This window comes from Eublepharis macularius, chromosome 6 (assembly GCF_028583425.1).
Source record: "Eublepharis macularius isolate TG4126 chromosome 6, MPM_Emac_v1.0, whole genome shotgun sequence".
In the NCBI taxonomy this organism is placed as follows: Eukaryota; Metazoa; Chordata; class Lepidosauria; order Squamata; family Eublepharidae; genus Eublepharis; species Eublepharis macularius.
Window position 1 is genome coordinate 121,086,934 of NC_072795.1, and position 21,495 is coordinate 121,108,428.

Here is a 21,495-nt window from a genome sequence, read left to right on the forward strand (position 1 = left end):
ACTGGAAGATTCTTTTGGTCAAAGACTGCTGTAGGTTGCCTGCAGGACCTGTTACAATGCCTTTGGGTGCTTTTGTGCAAAATTATTTAACATGTTGGCTTGAAAGTATTGCCATGTGTGCTGGCTGCCCATATATGAGTCTTTCCAACACAGAGAAGCACTGATGCGTTGATGACAGCAAACACGGCCTGCCGTAAATTATCCAACAGGCAGACGGGTTGTCTGAAAACACCTTTAAACATACCAGTTTGGTTCAGCCATTGACATCAGTAGGGCTTCTGCCAGTGGTCTCAACATTCCTTTCGAGGAAACAGATCTTCCCCTTGCTGTTCACTGTCCTATAAGGTGGCTTAAATGTACTAATACTTACTGCTTCTTGTCATTTTGTTTAAATTAATTCTTAAAATATGTAATGTTGTTTGGCTTCGGTATTATTTTGTGGTCACAGGCTTGTATGTTACCTGACACCTGAAAGTTTCCTTTCATGGCAGGCCAAGCCCTAAACCAAACCACGATTACGAAAGATTGAAGGTACAGTGTATGAAGGCCATGTCTGACTTACAGTCTCTACAGAACCAGCACACCAAGACACTAAAAAGATGTGAAGAGGCTGCCAAGGAGGCTGATTTTTATCAGTAAGTAAATGCACAAGACACACATGCATTTGAGATTCCTTCTGGGTTCTCCCCCAGCCCATATAATGCATCTGGTGGGTGCCCTTGGATTTTGGTAGCCAGAGGCCTTAAATAATAGCATTCCTGTCCGTGTCTTCAGCAGATGCTTTTACAACACCACGAATTTAAAGATTGGTCAGAGGACAGAGTTCAGAGCTTTTGGGAAGCAGATTAAGGATTAGAGGTTTAATCTTTGCAGACAGAGAATCAGCTTCTAAAAAAGGTGATGAGCATAAGCTATGCTTGGAGGGGGACAAAGCCAGTATCTATTATGTGACTTTCTTCTGTCTGCATGGAAAAGATGGTGTTCCGCTCTGTCTCAGACTTTTAGAAGCAAGTTTCACTAGTCTAGGTTGGGTGCTTTTGAGGTAAATGGCACCATTAATGAGGATTCCCCTAAGAAAAATTAGGTCTCAAGGAAAACACTCTCTCCTTTGTTGCTTTCTAGATCTGATATGCAATTTATTGGCTATGAATGCAGCTTATTAGGGTAAAGTTCATAGACCACCATCAGCAGAGTTCACTTGGAAGCCTTTTGTTGTTTAAAGTACATTCAGGTATAAAACTTTGTGGGGAATTGACTTTAATAATAATTTCATACAAAAGGTTGACACAGCAGTCCTCAATAGGGGTGTGCAGGGACATAAAGAATTTCTGAAGTGGGAAAAAGAATTGGAAATAAGCGATAAACCGCTTATTGCCCCGCTTTATGTTCTGTGAAGATTCAGAGCACACCGAAACTTCCTGCCCCACCGCTTATTTCACCTGATGGGAGGGGGATGAGGGGGTTCCCTCCTCCCCCTCCCATCAGGTGAAATAAGCAGCGGCACAGCTTCCCACGCTTCAGCTGGTCAGCGGGGGGGGGGATCTCCCCGCCAGCCAGCTGAAGTTCTAAGGGCCCTTTCCACATTTCAGCTGGCAGGTGGGGGGGATCCCCGCCAGACAGCTGGAGCCAGCTGCGGGGATTGAAAGCACCCAAAGCTTCCAGAAGCAACCTGAATTGCTTCAGGAAGCTTTGATTCAGCATTTCCGAATTGGGGCATTTCCGATTTGATTTGGCATTTTCTGATTTGTAAAGATTTGGGATTTCTGAATCGGGCCCAGCATGCTGGCCCAATTCGGGCCCAGCATGCTGGCCCCATTCAGAAATCCCAAATCTTTGCAAATCAGGCCCAGTTCCAGTATTTATTTGGAGAGTGCAGAGGCTAATGTGTTGCTAGCTAAGAATATGCTGAAAGGGAGAAACCTTTGTAGCTTCCATCGAGGGAGAGATAGGTTGATGGATTTGTGGCAGCTGTCTGTCCCAGTTATTTTTGCCCACTCCAAGCTGAAATTCAAAGATGACTAAGTATTGCTGCAACTTTCTCTGATGTACTCAAAATAGTTATTACTGGCTGTTGACACTTTGTCAGCTAGAGTACTTGCAAAAATCCAACTTGGTATGTTCCTGGTGTTACATCGCACAACCTCTCTCTCATGGTTATTTGTTCTTTATCCATTAGAATTTAAAACCTGCTGGCACTTCTGAAAATTTGAGAGGGGGGGTAGAGAGTGCCACCCCAAAATGGCTGCCGCAGAAGGTAGAACCTTACCCCAAATGGCTGCCATAAGAGGTGGAGCCAAATAGATTAACTCCCACCTTGCACTTCCCGGAAGGAGTGAAAGCCTGGAAATAGAATCACACATTGACTAAGAGAAACCTAGTTGCATACCAGTCCTGATCATCCGGTGGAAAACCTTGGCAGCCAATAACAAGTCCTACCTTGCAGTGCCCCTGTCCACTTTCTGAAACACTTGGTGTATGCCAAGGAAAGTACTGCATTAGAAGATATCATCATGCTTGCCTTCTATTAACACTTTACGCAATGCTTCTCCTTAAGTTAATTTCCTACCTCGTTATTGTAGGGGATTAACACCCATATCTTTTGTTCTCTTATTTTCTAAGCAGCCTGTTTGTATTTGACTAATTGCTGCCTTTTAATATTCCCGGAGGAGGAATGCCATTTTCTTTTCTTCTTCTCTTCCTTTTCTCTTAGCCGTCACTGGTGCAACTTAAAGAGCTGTGTTTGCACCCAGCACCATCTAATTCCATTTAGTCTGCGGTACATCCTGCATTCTTTTTAAAGATGACAACTGCACTTTGCTGCTGTGCTCTAAATCAACTTATTTACACTCACTCTTTCTTTTATATTGAACATACACTCTGATAAAAAAATTCTAAAGAACTCAAAAGCTGCATTGTCATATTTTGATGTTACACAGCTTTTGTTTCTGGAAGCTCAGATTTGCCTACAAGTCCCCCGTACATTTTGTGGTGGGGAAAAATGATGCAGTGGGGGAGGCAGGAACCCCTCCTCCCCCGAAGCCACAATGGTCCTAAGCACAATCATCCCCGTGGTGCTTTTGAAAGGCGTTTCAGGACTCTACGAAATGGAGCTGCATCCCCAGGGGAGGCATCTCATCTAGTTTAGCCTTTAGTACCCTGCCTTCAATTTGAGGATTATAATCCTGGCTCAGATTATCAGGTTGGTGTAAAAATTGCTGGGAGGTGTAATGCCGGCACAGTGCTTTGAGCTCAGCATTATCAAAAATACCAAGTGTTATTACAGGTATTAGAAAACTTTCAGTGTAGCTAGGGACCCTTTGGCCATCTTTTAAGGCAGCCAGTGGATGCCAGGCAACCAAAAACAATTGTGTACGTGGAAATCACCAGGTGACCAATACAGGAACCAAATAGATTACATAATTAGAAGCAGAAGATGGGAGAAGCTCTAGTCTCTCTGCTACAATAAGACCAGGAGCTGACTGTTGTACAGATCATGAGTTGCTAATATCAGAAATTAGAATAAAGTTGAAACACTAAAAGAACCTTAGTGCCAAAATACAATCTAAATAATATTCCTGAAGAACTTAAAAACCATGTAAAGAACAGATTTGCGACACTAAGTTTAATTGATCGTGAGCCAGAAACTCGAGATAGTATCAAGGAAGACTGCAAAGACTATTCCTGTAGCCAAAAGAAAGGAGAAGCCTAAATGGCTGACTGAGGAAACTCTTAAAATTACTAAAGATAAGATGAAAAGCAAAAGGTGACAGAAATAGCGTCAAACTTCTAAATGCAGCTTTTCTGTGACTTGCATGCAGAGCTGAAGAAATCTATTATAATAACTTATGCAAAAAAATAGAAGAGAACAACAAAAAAGGAAGAACAAGAATTCTGTTCCAAAAGGTCCAAGAAATCAAAGGGAAATTCAAATATGGCTTGGGATGCTGAAAGATCACAGAAATACAGTATCTTATCAGGATACAATAAAGAAAAGATGGAAACAATACACTGAAGAGCTGTACAAAAGAGATGGAAGGAGGACACCCCTTCGATGAAGGATCTTTTGATGAAGAACCAGAGATCTTAGAAAGTGAAGTAAAAGCTGCACTCAAAGCAGTTGGGAGAAACAAAGCACCTGGAGTAGATGGAATACTAATTGAGCTATTTCAAGCTACAGAAATGGAGTCCATCAGAATCTTAACAAGAATCTGTCAGCAAATATAGAAAATAAAACAATGGTTCATAGACTGGAAATGCTCAGTATATATCCCAATCCCCCAAAAAGAGGATGCCAAAGAGTGCAGCAACTATTGGACTATCAGGTTAATTTCCCATGCAAGCAAAGTGATGCTCAAAATTCTACAGCAAAGACTTACCATATATATGGAACAAAAAATGTCAAATGGATTCAGAAAAGGAAGAGGCAATAGACAGCAGATTGCAAGTGTACAATGGCTAATGAAACATACCAGGGAATTTCAGAAGAAACTCAGCCTATGTTTTATAGATTACAGCAAAGCTATTGTCTGTGTGGATCATGAAAGCTTATGGAGAGTGTTAAAAGAAATGGGGGTGCCACAACATCTGATTGTTTTGATGTGCAATCTGTACTCTGTACAAGAGGCTACTATAAGGACAGAATATGGGGAAACAGAATGGTTTCCAGTTGGCAAAGGTGTCAGACAAGCACATTATTTCCCTACCTGTTCAACCTCTAGGCAGAGTATATCATAAGGAAAACTGGATTAGATCTAGAAGAAGGTGGAGTGAAAACTGGTGGAAGGAACATTAACAATTTGATATGCAGATGACATCACGTTACTAGCAGAAAATAGTGAAGACTTGAAATGGTTACTGATGAAAGTTAAAGAAGGAAGTGCCAAAACAGGATTACAGCTGATCATCAAGAAGACAAAAGTAATGACTACTGAGGAATTACAGAATTTTAAAGTTGACAATGAGGAAATTGATCCAGAGGAGTTAGCCGTGTTAGTCTATAGTTGCAAAACAGTAAAAAGTCCAGTAGCACTTTTAAGACTAACCAACTTAATTGAGGCATAAGCTTTTGAGAACCACAGCTGTCTTCATCAGATGAGGAAATGGAAATTGTTCAAGATTTTCTGTTCCTTAGCTCAATCATCAACCAAAAGGGAGACTGCAATGAAGAAATCAGAAGATTGAGACTTGGAAGAGCAGCTGTGAGGGAGCTAGACAGCTCCTTAAAGATAAAGATGTCTCTCTGGGACCCAAGATCAAAATAATCCAAACTGTGGTATTCCACATTATATGTATGTATGTGAAAGTTGGATGGTGAAGAAAGCTGACAGGAAGAAAATTGATTCATTTGAAATGTGATGCTGGAGGAGAGTTTTGCGGATACCATGGACGGCCAAAAAGATAAATAAGTGGGTACTAGGTCAAATCAAGCCTGAATTCTTCCTAGAAGCTAAAATGACAAAACTGAGGCTATCGTAGTTTGGTCTATCATGAGATGACAAGATTCTCTGGAAAAGTCAATAATGCTAGGAAAAGTGGAAGGCAGTAGTGTAAGGCAGTAGGAAAACAGGAAGATCTCAAATGTGATGCCTAGACTCAATAAAAGAAGCCACATCCTCCAGTTTGCAAGATCCGAACAAGTCTGTTAATGATGGGACATTTTGGAGGTCTTTCATTGATAGAGTCGCCATAGGTCAGAGACGACTTGATGGCACATAACACAAACAGTGGATGCCAGTGGCCCTTAGTTTTAAACTGGTTTTTATGTTAAGCCAGGGCAAGGTTGAATTCTGCCAGACAAAACTGTGTTTTGTTTTGTGTTTAATCAGCTGTTGGGGGAATCAAGGCTAGCCATTGAAAATCTTCCTTACCCAGTGTTCACCAACTATCCTTGAGAAAATGTGTTTGCATGAAGCACTCGTGTGACCCAGTGGATTCACAGATGCAGTGGCAGCTTTCCACAATCATAGCACAACATTTTACAGGTGTTCCAGTTGTGGGGATGCCTTCTGAGTAGTGGCAGGTGGCTTTGTGGAGTATTTGCTTCAAGAATATTTTGAATGTCTGATCGTGTCAGTGTGGAACAGTAAGCGGCCACAGGGTAAGAAAGCCAGAAGCCAGAAGTCAGGAATGAGATTTTGAGCAAAGCTGGAAGGAACAGTGTGACCCAGGCAATATCCTGATGTGTTACAGTCATTCTAAGTTGGGGGGATCCGGGTGGGCAGTCATCCTGGAGGCATCACAACACATCACAATCATCTAGTTCCAGAACCTCCTGGAGGAACCATTCCTTGCACGTTGTTTTTTTAAAAATTCCTTGACTTAGGTGCTCTATGACACAATTTAAGAACTTTTATTTCCATATACATTTGGAAATCTTTGTCTGCATTGTGACTTTCTGGTGAGACTACAGAACAGAGATATTAGAGACCTCTGGGGACATCCTGAGCTCGGGCCGAGTGGGGATATCCTGCTGCTGGGGCACCAAATGCTATTTGGTTGGTTTTTAGCATGAGTTAATATATTTTATATCTGTTTTAATGTTTGTAATATCCAGGTTTTTGTACTAATTTTATATGGTTGTTTCCTGCCCTGAGACCTGTGATACTCAGGAGAAACGCAGGTTGTTCAGGGTCTAGAGCCCCGCCCTCAAACTGACCTGGGCTGGTGGAGATTCCTGGGTGGACAGCACTGGCCCCAGCAGTGGCTGAAGTGAATACAGCAAGGCCTCAGTGGAAGCCCTGGCCAAGAGTAGGCAAGGAAGGGCTGGGAGGGTGCAGTACAGAGTGGAGGCAGGGCTGTGCTTCCTTGCCCACAGACAGTCCTGTGGGCACGGAAGCATCTCTGTCCCTCTCCAGCAAGCCCAAACCAGAGGACAGTCCCTCTAAGGTAAAGGAAGAGGAAGAGGTACAGGGGCATAAGGCCGGGGCCAGGAATCCAGCCACCCCCTCTGTTACATCCAGCAGGCTTTAAGCAAGCCCCGTGGTGCTCTGCCTACAGGACTTCCTTTAAAGGCAGGAAGCAGAGTAACCAAGGCTGAAAGGGCCAGATATCTGCCTCACAGTGAGAGGAGAGGAGAGGAGAAGATCGGAGAAAGGGAGAGAGGGGCTAGGATAAGACAGAACTCCCCCCCAGGACTGAGGTTTTGTCTGTGGCTTGCTGCTGAGCAGCATTGGAGAACATGGTAGCCCCAGGCTCCATTCCTTGGGGGGTGGAGCCTGACAGAGGTGTATCGATATGTTCAATAGATGTGTATTGAGATGTAACCGACAATTTTACCTGTGATTTATTTTTATGGTAAATCATCACTTTTTCAATGCATTTTGATGAAAGCTTCTTGCAAACGTTTTTCATGTTATAGTACCTTACACAGCCGTCTGCTGAGTGACCAGTCCCAGCTCAAGGAAGACATGGACACCTTGAAGCGGAAGAACAGCCAGTTGGTACGAGAGCACAATCACCTCCAACAATCGTGCGAGGAAATGAAGAGGCTTCATGATGAGGATCAGAAAGAGATCACGGACCTGCGCAGTCAGCAGCAACAGGTAGTGCGTGACTTCCTCCCTCCCAGTGGGGACCCCAAGTGGCTCACATTATTCTCCTCGCAACAACCCTGTTGAGGTAGTGTAGGATGAGAGGATGAGACTGGCCCAAGGTCCCCCAACAAGCTTCCATGGCAGAGCGGGCATTTGAACGTAGACCTCCCAGATCCCAGTCCAACATTCCAACAACTCTATTATGCTGACTCTGCCTTCCCTTGCCTGCTTGTGTGTATGTGTGTGTGGGGGGGTATGTGTGTGTCAGTTGTGGTGTTACTCCCTTTTTGCAAGAACGTGAATGTTTTATAAGGTGTCTCTCCCATGCTTTCCCTTTACTACACTTCTTAATTGCTATAGATAGCAGAAAAATGGAACCACAAAGAGCAGTTTGCTTCCAATTAAAAATGTAGCTGTAGTTGTGTAAATTAAAACGAGTAGTAATTTCTCTTCTGTATTACTCTTGGTAATAGCCCTCTCCTTAATTAGCACTTCAGCTACTCTTATCTCATGCGGCTTCCGCTATAAAAATAAAACTGGCTTGATTACCAGCAACCTTCTGAATTCAAAGACCTAAATATCTTCGAGGAAATGTTAGTACTGATAAGAAAAACTATTTATTTTGTGAGCCGCATGCACAAGAACCCAAAAGAAAATGCATAAACTCATGAGAGGCAATATCCTAAGGCAAGCATGGGTACTTCGGCTCCCCTGGGAAATTCACACTCTTCTCTTTTTAAGCAGCCTCAAGGTCCCTTGAAAGCTAGATTACTTTCAAGTTCCTGGCACCACCCAGGAATACTGCTCTTTCTTTTCTCTTCTTTTCTTTTAACCCCACCCTATTTGTATGGAAGTTCCATCCACCTTTTTAGTGCGTGTAGCTGTTCCTCCACAACTTATATATAGTCTAAGGGCCTGTTTGGTACTGCTCAGCAATGGGGATTTTAACTAGCATGTGAGGGGGAGAGTAGATGCTCTCTCCCTGCCATCTCTGATTCCCTTGCTGCTGGTAGCTAGCACAGTGGTAGATTTCCCTGCCCTCTTCTACTCCCATCCTTTGGGGTAGAAAATGCAGGGCTTTTTTTCAGCTGGAACACGGTGGAACGGAGTTCCGGCACCTCTTGAAAATGGTCACATGGCTGGTGGCCCCGCCCCCTGATCTCCAGAGGGGAGTTTAAATTGCCCTCCATGCCGTTGTTAGGGAGGAGACTGGTACCAGGGGCACTACCTCCCGGCCAAGAGTTTCCCCCTGTGCTGGCAACCCACTGAGTTCCACCACCTCTTTCCCCAGAAAAAAAGCCCGGAGAAAATGACAACTGGTGGGTCCCATGGCTGTTCTGCTTGCGGGGTCTCCTTAATCCTGTGAGTTAGAACTAGAATCTCCCTGTTTGGTAGGTTCTCTTTGTTAGGGAGGAGAGTGCTCTAGCCATAATAAGGAACACTGAAACAGTGCCGAAGAGATGCTGCCAAACTGTATCTGCTTCTGCTTAACACCTTACTGGTGCCATAAGCCTTAGCCTTTGCTTTTTCAGCTTAGCTTTCTAAAGTCGGTCTTGACCATACTGTGCCTGAATATTAGTGGAATTTGGCTAGTCTCAAGCATGTTGGCTTGATGAAGCAATAGATTATTATTTCAAGCTTGTGTCAAGAGTTTCTATTTAAAGTGGAAAAAAGGTATTTTTTCAAAGAATAATAGAAACTCAGAAATTTGTGTAGAATTTTATATTAATATTCAGTTTCATACTGAACCTTACAAGGGCCAGAAAATTTCTCGTTTCCTAGAGCCAGAGTACTGCCAAGTGGCTAAATTAAAAACATTTTAAACAACATTTTATTTCAGTAGAACAATTGTCCCAAAGTATTAACAGCCCCCCCCCTCTATTAATTTAAAAGCTGAAGTCTTGAATGAAGGGGCATTTCTTGGATGTATATAGCAGTTATGTTCTTTCCGCACCAAGAGGCCTTCAAAATGCTGTGTGCTACATTATGGAGAAAAGTGTGTCAGATTAGGGAATTAGGCTACTTACAGGTAAGAATGCAAGTCAGGTAGAAAGCTACAAATAGCATTGAATCCATTATTTACTTACCAAAGAGAGACCTGGAATAGTCCCAGGAAGACCTAACTTGATTAAATAAAATGACTTAACACAGCAGGTTGATTCCCATAATGAATGTTAAGCAACGGAAGCAGATTCTCTACTGATACAAAAGGGATTTTGGTTGTGCACAGAAGGGCGATGGTCAAAAAACAAGCTGTTCAGAATAATTGCTCCTATATAAAGTTTGCACCATCCCAAAGGTTCTGAGTGGTAGTCAGTTTTTTAAAAAATCTTTAGTATAGATTTATTTTCTTCAAAAAAATCTTATACTATAACTGGCCGAGTAAGGGGGAAAAGGTACCACGTAGGACAGAGGGTTATTCTGTGGATGGTCTGGTTGACTGGTGCTTAGAAAATTCATGTTCCAGTACCTATATAGCCCTGTGGTGCAGAGTGGTAAACTGCAGTACTGCAGCCCAAGCTCTGCTCATGAGTTCGATCCCGGAGGAAGCCGGGTTCCGGTAGCCGGCTCAAGGTTGACTCAGCCTTCCATCCTTCCAAGGTCGGTAAAATGAGTCCCCAGTTTCCTGGGAGTAAAGTGTAGATGACTGGGGAAGGCAATGGCAAACCACCCTGTAAAAAGTCCTCCAAGTCCCCCATGAGTCAGTAATGACTCAGTGCTTGCACAGGAGACGACCTTTACCTTTTTTACCTACATATATAGTTATTCCTAGGTTTCTTTTCCTACCAGTCTGCAATCGCGCATCCTCTTGGGAGACTTTGAGCGGGCAGAGACTCACAGAACGGGGTCCTGTGATATCACTTCTGTTTACGTGGCTGGAAATGGTATCATGGTGTCAATGAATGCTCTAGTGTTCACCTGAAACTCTACCATAGAGTTTTGGGTGAATGCTAAGTGTGTCCAGCAACATGGTGATGTCACCAGCCCCCACATTTTTCCTTCTCTGGAGTGAGTGTGGGCAATGGTGGGCAGGGGCAAGAGTTCCCCTGCCCTCACTTTGAAAACAGCAGCCCTAGTTTGCAGAGGCCCCGGATGGCCCAGGCTAGCCTGATCTCATTAGATTTCAGAAGCTAAGCAGGGCTGACCCTGGTTAGTACTTGGATGGAAGACTACCAAGGAAGTCCAAGGTTGCTACTCAGAGGTAGGTAATGGCAAACCACCTCTGAACATCTCTTGCCTTGAAAACCGTATGGGGTCACCCTAAGTCAGCTAGAACTTAACGGTACTTTCCATCACTAGTTTACAGAGAGCCTAAGATAAGTGAAATGTGATGGGCAGATGACTGGAGCAGCATCATTCTACCCTGTGTCTGGATTTCAAGACTGGAAGATCTGAGGCAGGATGGTAGCAAGGAAGTTTATATCCATTTTTGGCTGTCAGGCTCAAGTGGGTGTGACTACATTTTCCATCTATCAGGCAACGTTGTAAGACCATGGTGGTGGTGAATGTACCCAGCAATGGCGACCAGGTATTGCCAGCCCCTCCCCTTTGCTTGCACACGTCCAGTCCCAGCCAGAATGTTTGTACTGCATGTGGGACACAGAACAATCTTCAGTCCCTGAGAGGCAGGCACAGAACATGAGGAGCAAATACCATGTTTTGTGTCTCAAGATGAATCTTGTAGCAGTGATACTGCCAGCAACAGCAATCATCTTGCAGCAGTGACAACTTATGAAGGAAAAAAAAGCCTTTTGTGGGAGAAACTGGGAAGGGCAGGGTGCAAGGCAGGACTCATGAAATCAAGCCCCACCAGGTCAGAAGACAAGGGCTCCTCTGCCTGTATTATCTTGTATATGGAATGCAATCACTGACTATTAAAGTAATTTGGGTGTTAAGTGCTCTGCGACAGTGGAGGATCCCCAATTCAGATCCCCCCATTGTTCCTAAAATTGCCTTCACAGATATGGCTCACTGTCTTACCTTCAATTTTGTAATGCTGTCTCTGTACCAATCCCAAGGCACTCCAGAAGGAGGGAATCGAAGCACCCGTGATTGGAACTGTGGACAATCAAGGGGACCTTGTTAGCAATGCCAGCTGGCAAGGGAGGATCCAGGGGGCAGTCCCATCAGCGAGAGACTGGGGAAATTCAGCTAGGGCATAGCTGCCTGTTCTGGAGGGGAATAGCTAAGGGAAGAGAAGGGAAAGGATAGAGAGTGGCAGGATTAGGAGAGAGGAAAAGCAAAAGGAGGGATAGGAAGAAAAGGAAGTAGTAGGAGGAATAAGGAGAGAGATGGAGCCAGAAGATGAACAGAGTAGGACCCAAGGGGGAGAGAAGCCAGGAGGGAATGGGGGAAAGTGGAATCTGCTCTGTTCAGTAGGTTGGAAATGAATACCTGTGAAACAGCCTCCTCTGGCAAAGCTTTTAAGTCGTCAAAATAGGTACCAGCCTAACTCTGGTATGGCTGCCTCATACCCCAAGCACACCCTTTTGCTTTAGTGATAGGAGACAGGTCGGGTCCAGTCTTAATACAAGGCTGACTTCAGAACTGTGAGTCCAGCTGAACAAATGACAAGTGTCTGCACAGTAGTTTATAAGTCCGTTGCAGTAGGCTGCTGCTGCTGCTGATTCAGCTTACAAGTGGTGAAGAGCTCACCACCTGGAGGAAATCAGTAGGATGCTGCTTAGTAGGTATCACATACGCTCCATATACACACGATCTTGGGTTCCGTTCCTGGCATCTCCTGAGAGCTAAACTGCATGAGACTAATTACATGATGATGCTCAAGTGAAGGGAGATGCATTGTTAGTTGGGAAGCATAGTTTGAATTTCACCTCTCTCTCTCTCTCTCGACAGAGCCTGCAAAGATCACTCCTTAGAGGGTTTGTTAATTTCCTCTTTGCCTCCTCCAAGGCTCTATCAAGTTATTAACAAACCCCCTTTGCCAGCTCTGTAGAGAAGTGAAATTAACAAACCCTCTGAGGAGCGATCTTTGCTCTCTCTATACAGAGTGGTGAAATTCAAACTACGCTTTCTGGCTAAAGTTGTGTCTCCACTTGAGCGTCCTCGTGTAATTCATCTCATGTGGTTTAGCTCTGAGTCTTGGAAGAATTAAGAATTGCAGCAAGTAGGCAATACTTGTGTTACAGTCCTGTGGTCCGATTCAGTGTAAGGCAGTGTTGTGTATGTTCATATTTCCCCTGGTGGTTGTCTTGGAGCCTACAGCGGCTTGGCCAGACTATCAGAGATTAGTCTTGTCTCTGCCTGTAGAAGTCACTCAGACTATCCATCGCTTCCAAGATCAGCCTTGCTAAGTTCACACAGGAAGTCTTTCTGTTATCTGGTGGGGATGGGCAGCATGCTGACAGATGTTCCTCTGTTTACCCTGAACCTTCATTACCAGGAAAATATACACCACGTCATACTGGAAGCTGTGTGTAAGCCAAGCTTTCTTTATAGGGGGCACAGCATAAATTTCCAATGGAAGATTTTTTTCCTGCTTTCTCAGGAATAAAATTTGACTAAAGGGAAAGTTTCAAGGCAAAAGTACTATATTAATAAAGTTAATTGAATTCATTTACCACAAGTGTCAACGTCCACTAATTTAAGTACCTTTAAACATAGTTTGAGAAACCACAAGAGAGAGAGAGAGAGAGAGAGAGATCTTTATATGTGAGTATTGGCTATGAGAAACCAGAAGGAGGTTCTGTAATGGGAAAGTGGACCTCAGCTTGTTCTAACCATCTACCGGATGTTCTGTTGATGAACTTCCTGTACTACTGGCTAGAAAAATAGCTGAGCAGACCTTTGACCTGGTCCAGCAAGGCGGTTAGTGACTGTGTGCTATTTATTTAGTGGGGAAGCTGTGGGCATCTGCTCCTATGCAGCTGTAGTTTCAGCTGTAGTTTCAGAGAATTTGGGGATTTAAATGGGTTCTTCCTCACCTTGTTAGTTTTGTCTTAATAGGCGTTGTTCCAGCCCTGCAAGCGACGTGCTGGCTGCCCTTCTGGTGTGATGCATGGTAGCATGGCAAGCATTCGGTGGGCTGTGCCTTACCAACAGGAGGGGTTCGACTTGTGTCTGCTGTTGATTGCAACCGGGGCTGCTTACATGACTGAAGGTTCCTGTAAGCTTTGTCCCAAACATACCTGTTTTCTGGGGCTCCAAAATTAAGCTGACTCTGTACAAATCCATCTTTTTTGCCATTCTTGTGCACACACTGCTTGTTTCCTTCCCTTCTAACACAGAGCACATTGATGGAGAAATGGTTTAAGACAAATACCTATTAGCCATGATATACACATGCAGTCAACTCAGTTAACTGGAGTTAGTTTTTTTCCTCCCACCCTCCCCCACCCCCGCATTCTAAGCTTGAATTAAACTCTAGTTTAGACTTCTCGCATTTTTTCATCATGTTCTGTGCAGGAATGAAGGAGTCAGGCAGCCAGAGTGAAGAAGGGCAGCCATGAGCCATATTTGTACTTACAACATCTGAATGCAGCCGATATGTGAGAATCTTTTTTGGGGGTAGAGGAGCACTCTATCTTACAAAAGGCCCTAAGATGGAGGCCAAAGTAGCACAATCCGGCCACTGGTTTTACCCCCTTGACTGCTCCTTGCGAGACCAAGGCCTTAAGGAGTTTGGGTGTGTGTTTAAATTTAATCTTAATAATGAAATCAGTGGATTCAAAGGCCAAGTTCTGTCACTCTGTTTCAGTGTTTAGCAGAAGAGATGAATAATCTTAACCTTGGGCCTCTGCAAATTTCACTCCCCCCCCCTTTCCTCTTGCTGCACTCAAAAGAGCGAAAAGAGCCTGTAAATCCTCCCCTGAGTACGTCAGAGTGAATCAGGTTGTTTTGGAACAGGAGCCAGGCTTTCCCCCCCCCCTCTGTGCTGTGGTCACTTTTCATCTGGATTAGTCTGAAGTAAAGGGGAGTGAGAGGCAGCAGCATCTTGCCTTAAATTTCAGAGGTGTACTGATGGTTGGTGTTTCTTAAATTGATTTCTAAAGTGCAGCACTGAGTGCTTGGAAGGAAGGGAAGTTGGATCAAATGACTTCCGCCAACAGAGGTGGCCATTGATTTTACTCTGTAGCAGCTGACTGACTTATAGGTTTCCTCTGCTCATGTCTGAGGCTTGCTGTTGCTATGGCAGTACCCTTTGGCCCGGCTTGGATTATTTACTCTTCTTCATGTCGGGGCTTTGAATGGAAGAACTCCCATTTCTTGTTATGTTTCCTCTTCCAGTGTTCTGTCATTCTCCTCATGCCTTGACTTAAAAGCAAGTGATTTGTAACCTAAACACCATGAGATATTGCTTGATTTTTGTTTTCACTCTGCTCATTAGATTTATCCTAAGATATTTAACTCGGGGATTGTTCCACTAGCTCCCAGTGGAAACAAATATTCCTCCTTAGTCTTGGCTTTTGACTCTGATGGTTTTCTGTTGCCTTGATTTTCATGAGAATGTTTTGTGTGTTTAAGGCTAAAATCTCACACAACTGGTACAAAAATATTTGTGCTGTTCACTGACATAACTCAGCCAAAGAAGGACCATACACATTTATCATTTTCTTCTAAGTTGCACATTAGGAAGCCATAGACATAATTTAAGATTCTTGCACGTGTTGAGTTATGCTGCAAAGAAACATATCATGAACATTTGCTGTGGCTATTTTTTTTTAGTCCTCTAGATGAAATCAAACCTGAATTCTCCCTAGAAGCTAAAATGACGAAACTGAAGCTATCATACTTTAGTCACATCATGAGAAGACAAGGCACACTGGAAAAGTCAATAATTAAATCTGAAGTGGCTTGACTACACATAACACATGCACAATAATTAATAGCATAGTTATCAGCTCAGATTAAAGCATTATCCTTTTACACTTTCTCTTTCCCACGTGTCTTAGCATTTGTCTGTTTCTTATTTGTAACAGTCATGAGTATATAGACAGAAATCTAAATTCTCCTGTGGAGCGATTAGATGTGTCTGAAATAGAGATGGGCATGAACTGGGGGGAAAAAAGAACCATACGGTTTGTGGTTCGTCACATTTCACAAACCACGAACTTTCATGAACCTGCCCAGGTTCGTGAACTGGCTCGTTTGGTTCCTGATAACGTCACATCCAGGTCAGCAAATTGTCTCTTCTGGGTCAGCAGAAGGTCACTTTCGGGCCAGCAGAAGGCTGCTTCCAGGCCAGCAGAAGGTCTGCAGGAAGTCCATCCCCTGTTGCCTAGGAAACTGATTGATCGGCACCAGGCTGTCTGCAGTGACGAACCAAACGAACCAGCCTAAAGTTTGTGATGGTTCATCAGAAATGGGCTCTGATGAACTGCTGGTTCGTGAGCCACGAATCGACCCGGCTCATCACAAACTTTGGTTCGTATTTCAGTTTGTGCCCATCTCTAGTCTGAAACACTGTGGGGTGGCAATTCTGCTTTTCTTTAATTTGCACTCATGCATGAAGTAGAATACCCCATATCAATAATGTGTTTAAAATTATTGGTACGCAGGTGTTCAGCTAGGCTGTCTTTCTGAGGCTCAGACTGGGCGTAATGGAGGGGAGCATCTCTGTGATACTTCCCCATCCAAGAGTATATGGCTTGTGTGTACCGTGTCAGTAAGTTCATTAAAACAGCTTGCATGATCAAGTGTTTTTGTGAGGAAGGAGAGGATGGTGCGTGGTAGTTGTTTGTGTTTGGTTTTTTTTGTAATTGTATTTTGAACTTTGTGCATATCTGATGTGACCGTAATGGGGTTCTGTGATTGTTGTGCCACCTTGTGGTAGATTTTAATCATAACATGCAACATGCACAGTTGCATGTTGTTTTAAAGGATTTATTCCTTTGTTCTGATTCAGAAACAGCTTCTCAGACACCTAATCAGAAGGCAATTCCCACAAATGGTAGATGAGGTGGTAAAGCTGTGCCTAGATTCTAGCTGTAGCAAAGGGCATTTGCAGCGCATTGCTCTCCCATGAAAAATATTCCCACCACACAGAAAACCTCCCTGTTTGTGGCTGCAACCCTTGTCCAGGAAATCTAAATTGGGGTGGGCAAGGATTTTTTATTGATTGGGAGAGCGTTCAGTGGTGTGATTATCTGCTGTTCCCTGTAACCTATGGTGGGTGTTTTCTAGATAATACATTTCACCTGCTGTTTGTAGAACCAAGCCCTGCTTGGATGTTAACTGGGTGAGGACAGACTTTGTGTCTGGAGGAGCAGGGTAAATCATACCTTCTCTCTGCTAGCTGTGGCACAGGTACTTCACGCAACGAGTTCCCAAATCTGTGGCTGGGTGAATTGCCCCATGTGTTTGAGTCTCTGTGCGAAGTGCCTAGAGCATACATTACTTCGGGTGTACTGTGGAGTGGAGAAGAGCTTGTTTGTCCATCACACTGTGCTATTTACTGCCAAGTGAATTTTTTTCCTTGGGATATATGGGCAATAATTGTGTTTTATAACAGTGTGTTAGTTCCGGAAGGACCATTCTGCATACATAAAGTACCTTTTGCTCACACAAGGGGCTGTTGTTAAGCCTCAGACCTGAGCATTGCACAAAACAAAAGGGAAACTAAATTCAAAACTGGCAATCTGCCTATTCAACCTCTGGCTCCAGCAAAAGCGTGTGCACCTCTCCTTTCTGTTACCACCACTATATCTTGCACAAGGATTTCCAGAACAGTGATAGTCGGTGCTTTCCTTTCACTCGCTATTCTTTGGATCCAATCCATTGTGTTAAGATTGGTCTGTTGAGAGCTGCCTTGAGGGACCTGTGGTAGGAGATAGAAAATCCAGCTACAGGCTAGCTACCTGGACGCTGCCTCGGACCTGCCAACAACCCAACCTGTTCAGCCGTGGCAGCAAAGAGCAATGACTAGTATTGTCACAACTGGCCCTCAGCTGTGTGGCTGGTGATTCCAGCCTTGCAGCACCGAACCTTGAGCTTTCATTGGGAGGAGCCCAGCATGGAGGTGTCTGGCTGCATGGCCAGTGGAGGGCTCTACCTGGCAATGAGAAAGAGGTATGGGAGGACCGTGTGTGGGACTTGGAGAAGCAGGAAGGTATGAAAAGGGTGTAATGGGAGCAACAAGGGAGGTTGGAAAAGGAGAGGGAGAGCCAAGGTCAAGAGGAGATGCAGGAGGATATAAGGGAGGGAGAGAGGCAAGGGGAGCAACTGGAGGGAGAGGGATAGAGTGGCAGAAATGGAGACAGAGCTGGCGACATCCCATCTCAGCACCGAATATTTACCTTAGCACGTTTAAACGCCTTTCCATCAATGGTGCTCTCTGGCAGGTTCAGGCAAGTACCCCTTCAAAACAGGATATGTCCTTGCAAATTAGGAGTCCTCAGCTCATTGTCCCACATTATTCTAGAATGCTCTCTCTTTGGTCTGTTACACAAACAATTTTTAACTGAATACCTTCAGTATAATAATTCTATTTAAGAAGGAATTTTAGTTTACCTTTTAGAAGATCGTAACCCTTGTGTTACTTTAAGTGTTGCAAAATTTCCAGCAGAAGTCTATAAAGTTAAATCCAAGCATATAGCCGCACCTGATTGCTGAATGTTTATTAACTTTATTATTAACTGTTACTAATTGCTTGTTTATGCTTATGCTTCTGCCTATCCCTGTCTCTGATTGTAGACTGTTATTATTTCTAATGCCAATAAAGGTAATTGATTTGATTGATTTGAGAAAGAACTGGAGCAGAACAGAGCAGGGAGGGAGAAGGGATGTGGGAAGGGGTGAGAGAAAGGGGGGAAGACTGGTGGGCATCCTGGCTGTTAAGAACCACAAGCTGCTGTACAAACTATTGAACTGGGCTGAATTCACACTCATAACAGGCACATCTTGTGATTCTTAAAGGTCTATTCATCATGCCGCTGCCCCCCTGTGACCCTCACATACACACATGAAAGTTTCTGTGTCATCTTGTATTTCACTGGATCCTCTTGAATTTTTTTAAAGCAAGATTGAAATCTACCTGCCAGGAGTATTTTTTAAAAAAATTCAAACTGTGCTTCATCATTTCCAGGTTATGAAGCAGAATGGGTCATCGGAGATACTGAATAAACTCTACGACACGGCAATGGACAAGCTGGAAGGCGTGAAGAAGGATTATGATGCACTAAGAAAGCGGTACAATGAGAAGATAGCCAGCCACAATACTGATCTGAGCCGGCTGGAGCAGGCGGAGGAGGAGAACAGGCGCCTCCAGAAACAGATGGACATGTTGATGAAGCAGCGGGACACGGCCATCCATTTCCAGCAGCAGTATTCCTCCTCTCTGAGAAGGTGAGGGGGTGTTAGGGGCTTGTCCTGCTGCATGGCTTTCTGTGTCGACATGTGCCTTCTCTGTGCCTACTCCGCTGTGTACTCTTTTTGCCACACAACCCCACCTCGTGGACTCTTCCTCCTCCTTGTCACTTGCATCAAATCAGGAAACAACAGAGGGAGAGTTGCACCTGCCTAGAGGGGCTCTGGGGTGGGGGTTGGAGAAATCCCAGCCCTCTTTGTGAGATTCCTCTCCTCCCCTAAAACACTCTTGAGCTTTTGGGAAGCCTGGTAGGGAACCTGCCACCAACCCATATTGATCTTCCCACCTGCCACAAACCTGTGGAGCACCAAGAAATAGGTAGCTTGGGCCAAGCAGCAAGGTGGGGTGGGTAGGAAGTCAGTGTGGTCTGAATCTACAGAATTCCAATCTACTGAATTCCAAACACAACTATCTGTCAGCATATAAGGAGAGACAAGTTCTAAGAAAATAAACATAAAAATATTGCTAACCTGATCTCAGTACAGGATTTCCTGACATTCTTCCCCTCCCCATAGGTGTGAGAGGTGTACTCTTCCTCCTGTTCATGTCTTCTCTCACTGACATGCACACACTCTGTTTTCAGATGGATAAGATGGTTACATGACAGGTGACCAATCTACTCCCTGGAGGCCTGGACCTCTGAAGCTCACCAAACCCGATTAGCCAAGTACACCAGGTTCTGTGCCTTTAATTTTTTATGCCTTTAAGCTAGAGGATATGAAACTCCATCAACCTTGATTCTTGGGATACCACAGGCCTCTTGCTTCAAGCTCAGCCTGTTCTTAGTCATCAGTCAATATACAATCTACTCCCTGTCCATTCCTGGCTGAGCATAAGGCTGTTCATGGCAGAGGTTTACACAGACGCATATATTTTTCTAAGGCCAAATGACTCTCATTTATGACACAATTAAGCATTGTGTTATCAAGGGCCAAATTGCTGACTGCCCCGTTAACGGAAAAAAGAAATTACTTACTTACTTACTTGATTTTTATTCCACCTTTCTGCCCTCATAGTGCCAAGACAGCTAACAAATTAAAAACATGCACATTAGAAATATTATCTTAAAAGCCATTTAAACCAACACATAAATAGGCAATTAAAATAATTTTAAACCAGATTTTAAAAAAAAAATACAAAAAATAAAAACAGTTAAAAATATTAAGGAGGGAGGACAGAGAGGGAATGCCAAATGTAGGTGGGTACAACTTGCTAACACACAACCGGGGAATCAATACTCTATTTTAAACAACTTTTAGTATTTAATGTTATAAAAGTGCCAAGTGCAAAATTGTGCAATAAATACATCAATTGATAAATAAATACATGCAATAAATACTGTGTACAAAATCTGTCATCCACAATATTGTCAGTTTTTTGGCTCAAATGAGCAATGTCCACTATGTAAGGACCGGAGTGCTTGAAGACGCGTCAGGAACAGATTGCAATGATGAATAGTCCACAATCCGAGAATGGAACCACATAACCAAATTGCATATTGCCGACGGGCTTGTGCGTGCAATTCTCAATTCCCGTTTCGTTCTATAACTTCTTCCTGGGCAATATTACACTAGATCACTAATCCTTGACGCTCCGATTCCCATAGCACCCGACTGGACATTCCAATTAACCACCATCATTTGAGCCAAAAAACTGACAATATTGTGGATGACAGATTTTGTACACAGTATTTATTGCATGTATTTATTTATCAATTGATGTATTTATTGCACAATTTTGCACTTGGCACTTTTATAACATTAAATACTAAAAGTTGTTTAAAATAGAGTATTGATTCCCCGGTTGTGTGTTAGCAAGTTGTACCTCTTTACCGGTGGAACTCCCTGGTTGTTTCAATGTAGGTGGGTGGCTACCCAATTCTAGGGTCAGAAAGTATGCAATGGGGACAGGAACTTGTATGTACCTTCCCCTACACTACTGTTGTCTATCCCACCAGAAGTTTTCTGCATAGCTTGGCTCTAGTACCAAAAGTGAACCTGGTGGATTTTTAAAAAACCATCTGAAAACAGCATGGAGAGGTGGTTCCTGCTGATGTGACCTTGCATGTGTGCATACCCATCCTTGTCTTTGCAAATATATGTGGCTACCTGCATCCCATCTCCAAATAAGTTAATGGAATGCCTTAGCTAGAGACACGGGGGGGGCACTTTTGTAAAGCCCCCCCAAGTTGTCTGTTGAAGTAACGGTTATAATTTTCTTTCTTCCTGTTTAGATTTGAAACGGTGCAGCAAGAACTAAGTAAAGCCACTGCCCAAAACAAGGAGCTGCAGAGAGAAATGGAGCGCTTGCAGTCAGAGGTGACCAGGTTTAAGACGATGCAGCTGAAGGCGGTGAAGGATGCGGAGAAGCACAAGGAAGAGCGGGACTCCGTGTTCAGCGAGTATCGCCTCATCATGAGTGAGAGGGACCAAGTCATCAAAGAAGTGGATAAACTTCAAACGGAGCTGGAGCTGGCAGAATCCAAACTGAAAAACACATCCTCGGAGAAGAGAGTGGCCAGCGAGGAAATGGAAGCTTTAAGACAGGTAGAGTATAAAGGCACTTGGGTACAGGCTTGGGGTGAAGCGGGCGGAGTTGCTGGTTATTGCTGGGGCTTGTTGGCTCCTAGTTTATACT

General features: G+C 43.9%; 1 protein-coding gene across 2 annotated transcripts in view; it reads left to right on the forward strand.

Moving 5' to 3' along the window:
- Positions 1-21,495, forward strand: part of DLG5 (discs large MAGUK scaffold protein 5) — a 143,147-nt gene that overhangs the window by 66,267 nt on the left and 55,385 nt on the right. For both annotated transcript variants that reach the window (XM_054982910.1, XM_054982911.1), the window contains exons 4-7: positions 492-635; positions 7,358-7,541; positions 18,577-18,836; positions 21,092-21,404. In XM_054982910.1, coding sequence (XP_054838885.1) covers positions 492-635; positions 7,358-7,541; positions 18,577-18,836; positions 21,092-21,404 — 901 coding nt within the window. The remainder of the gene's footprint in view (positions 1-491; positions 636-7,357; positions 7,542-18,576; positions 18,837-21,091; positions 21,405-21,495) is intronic.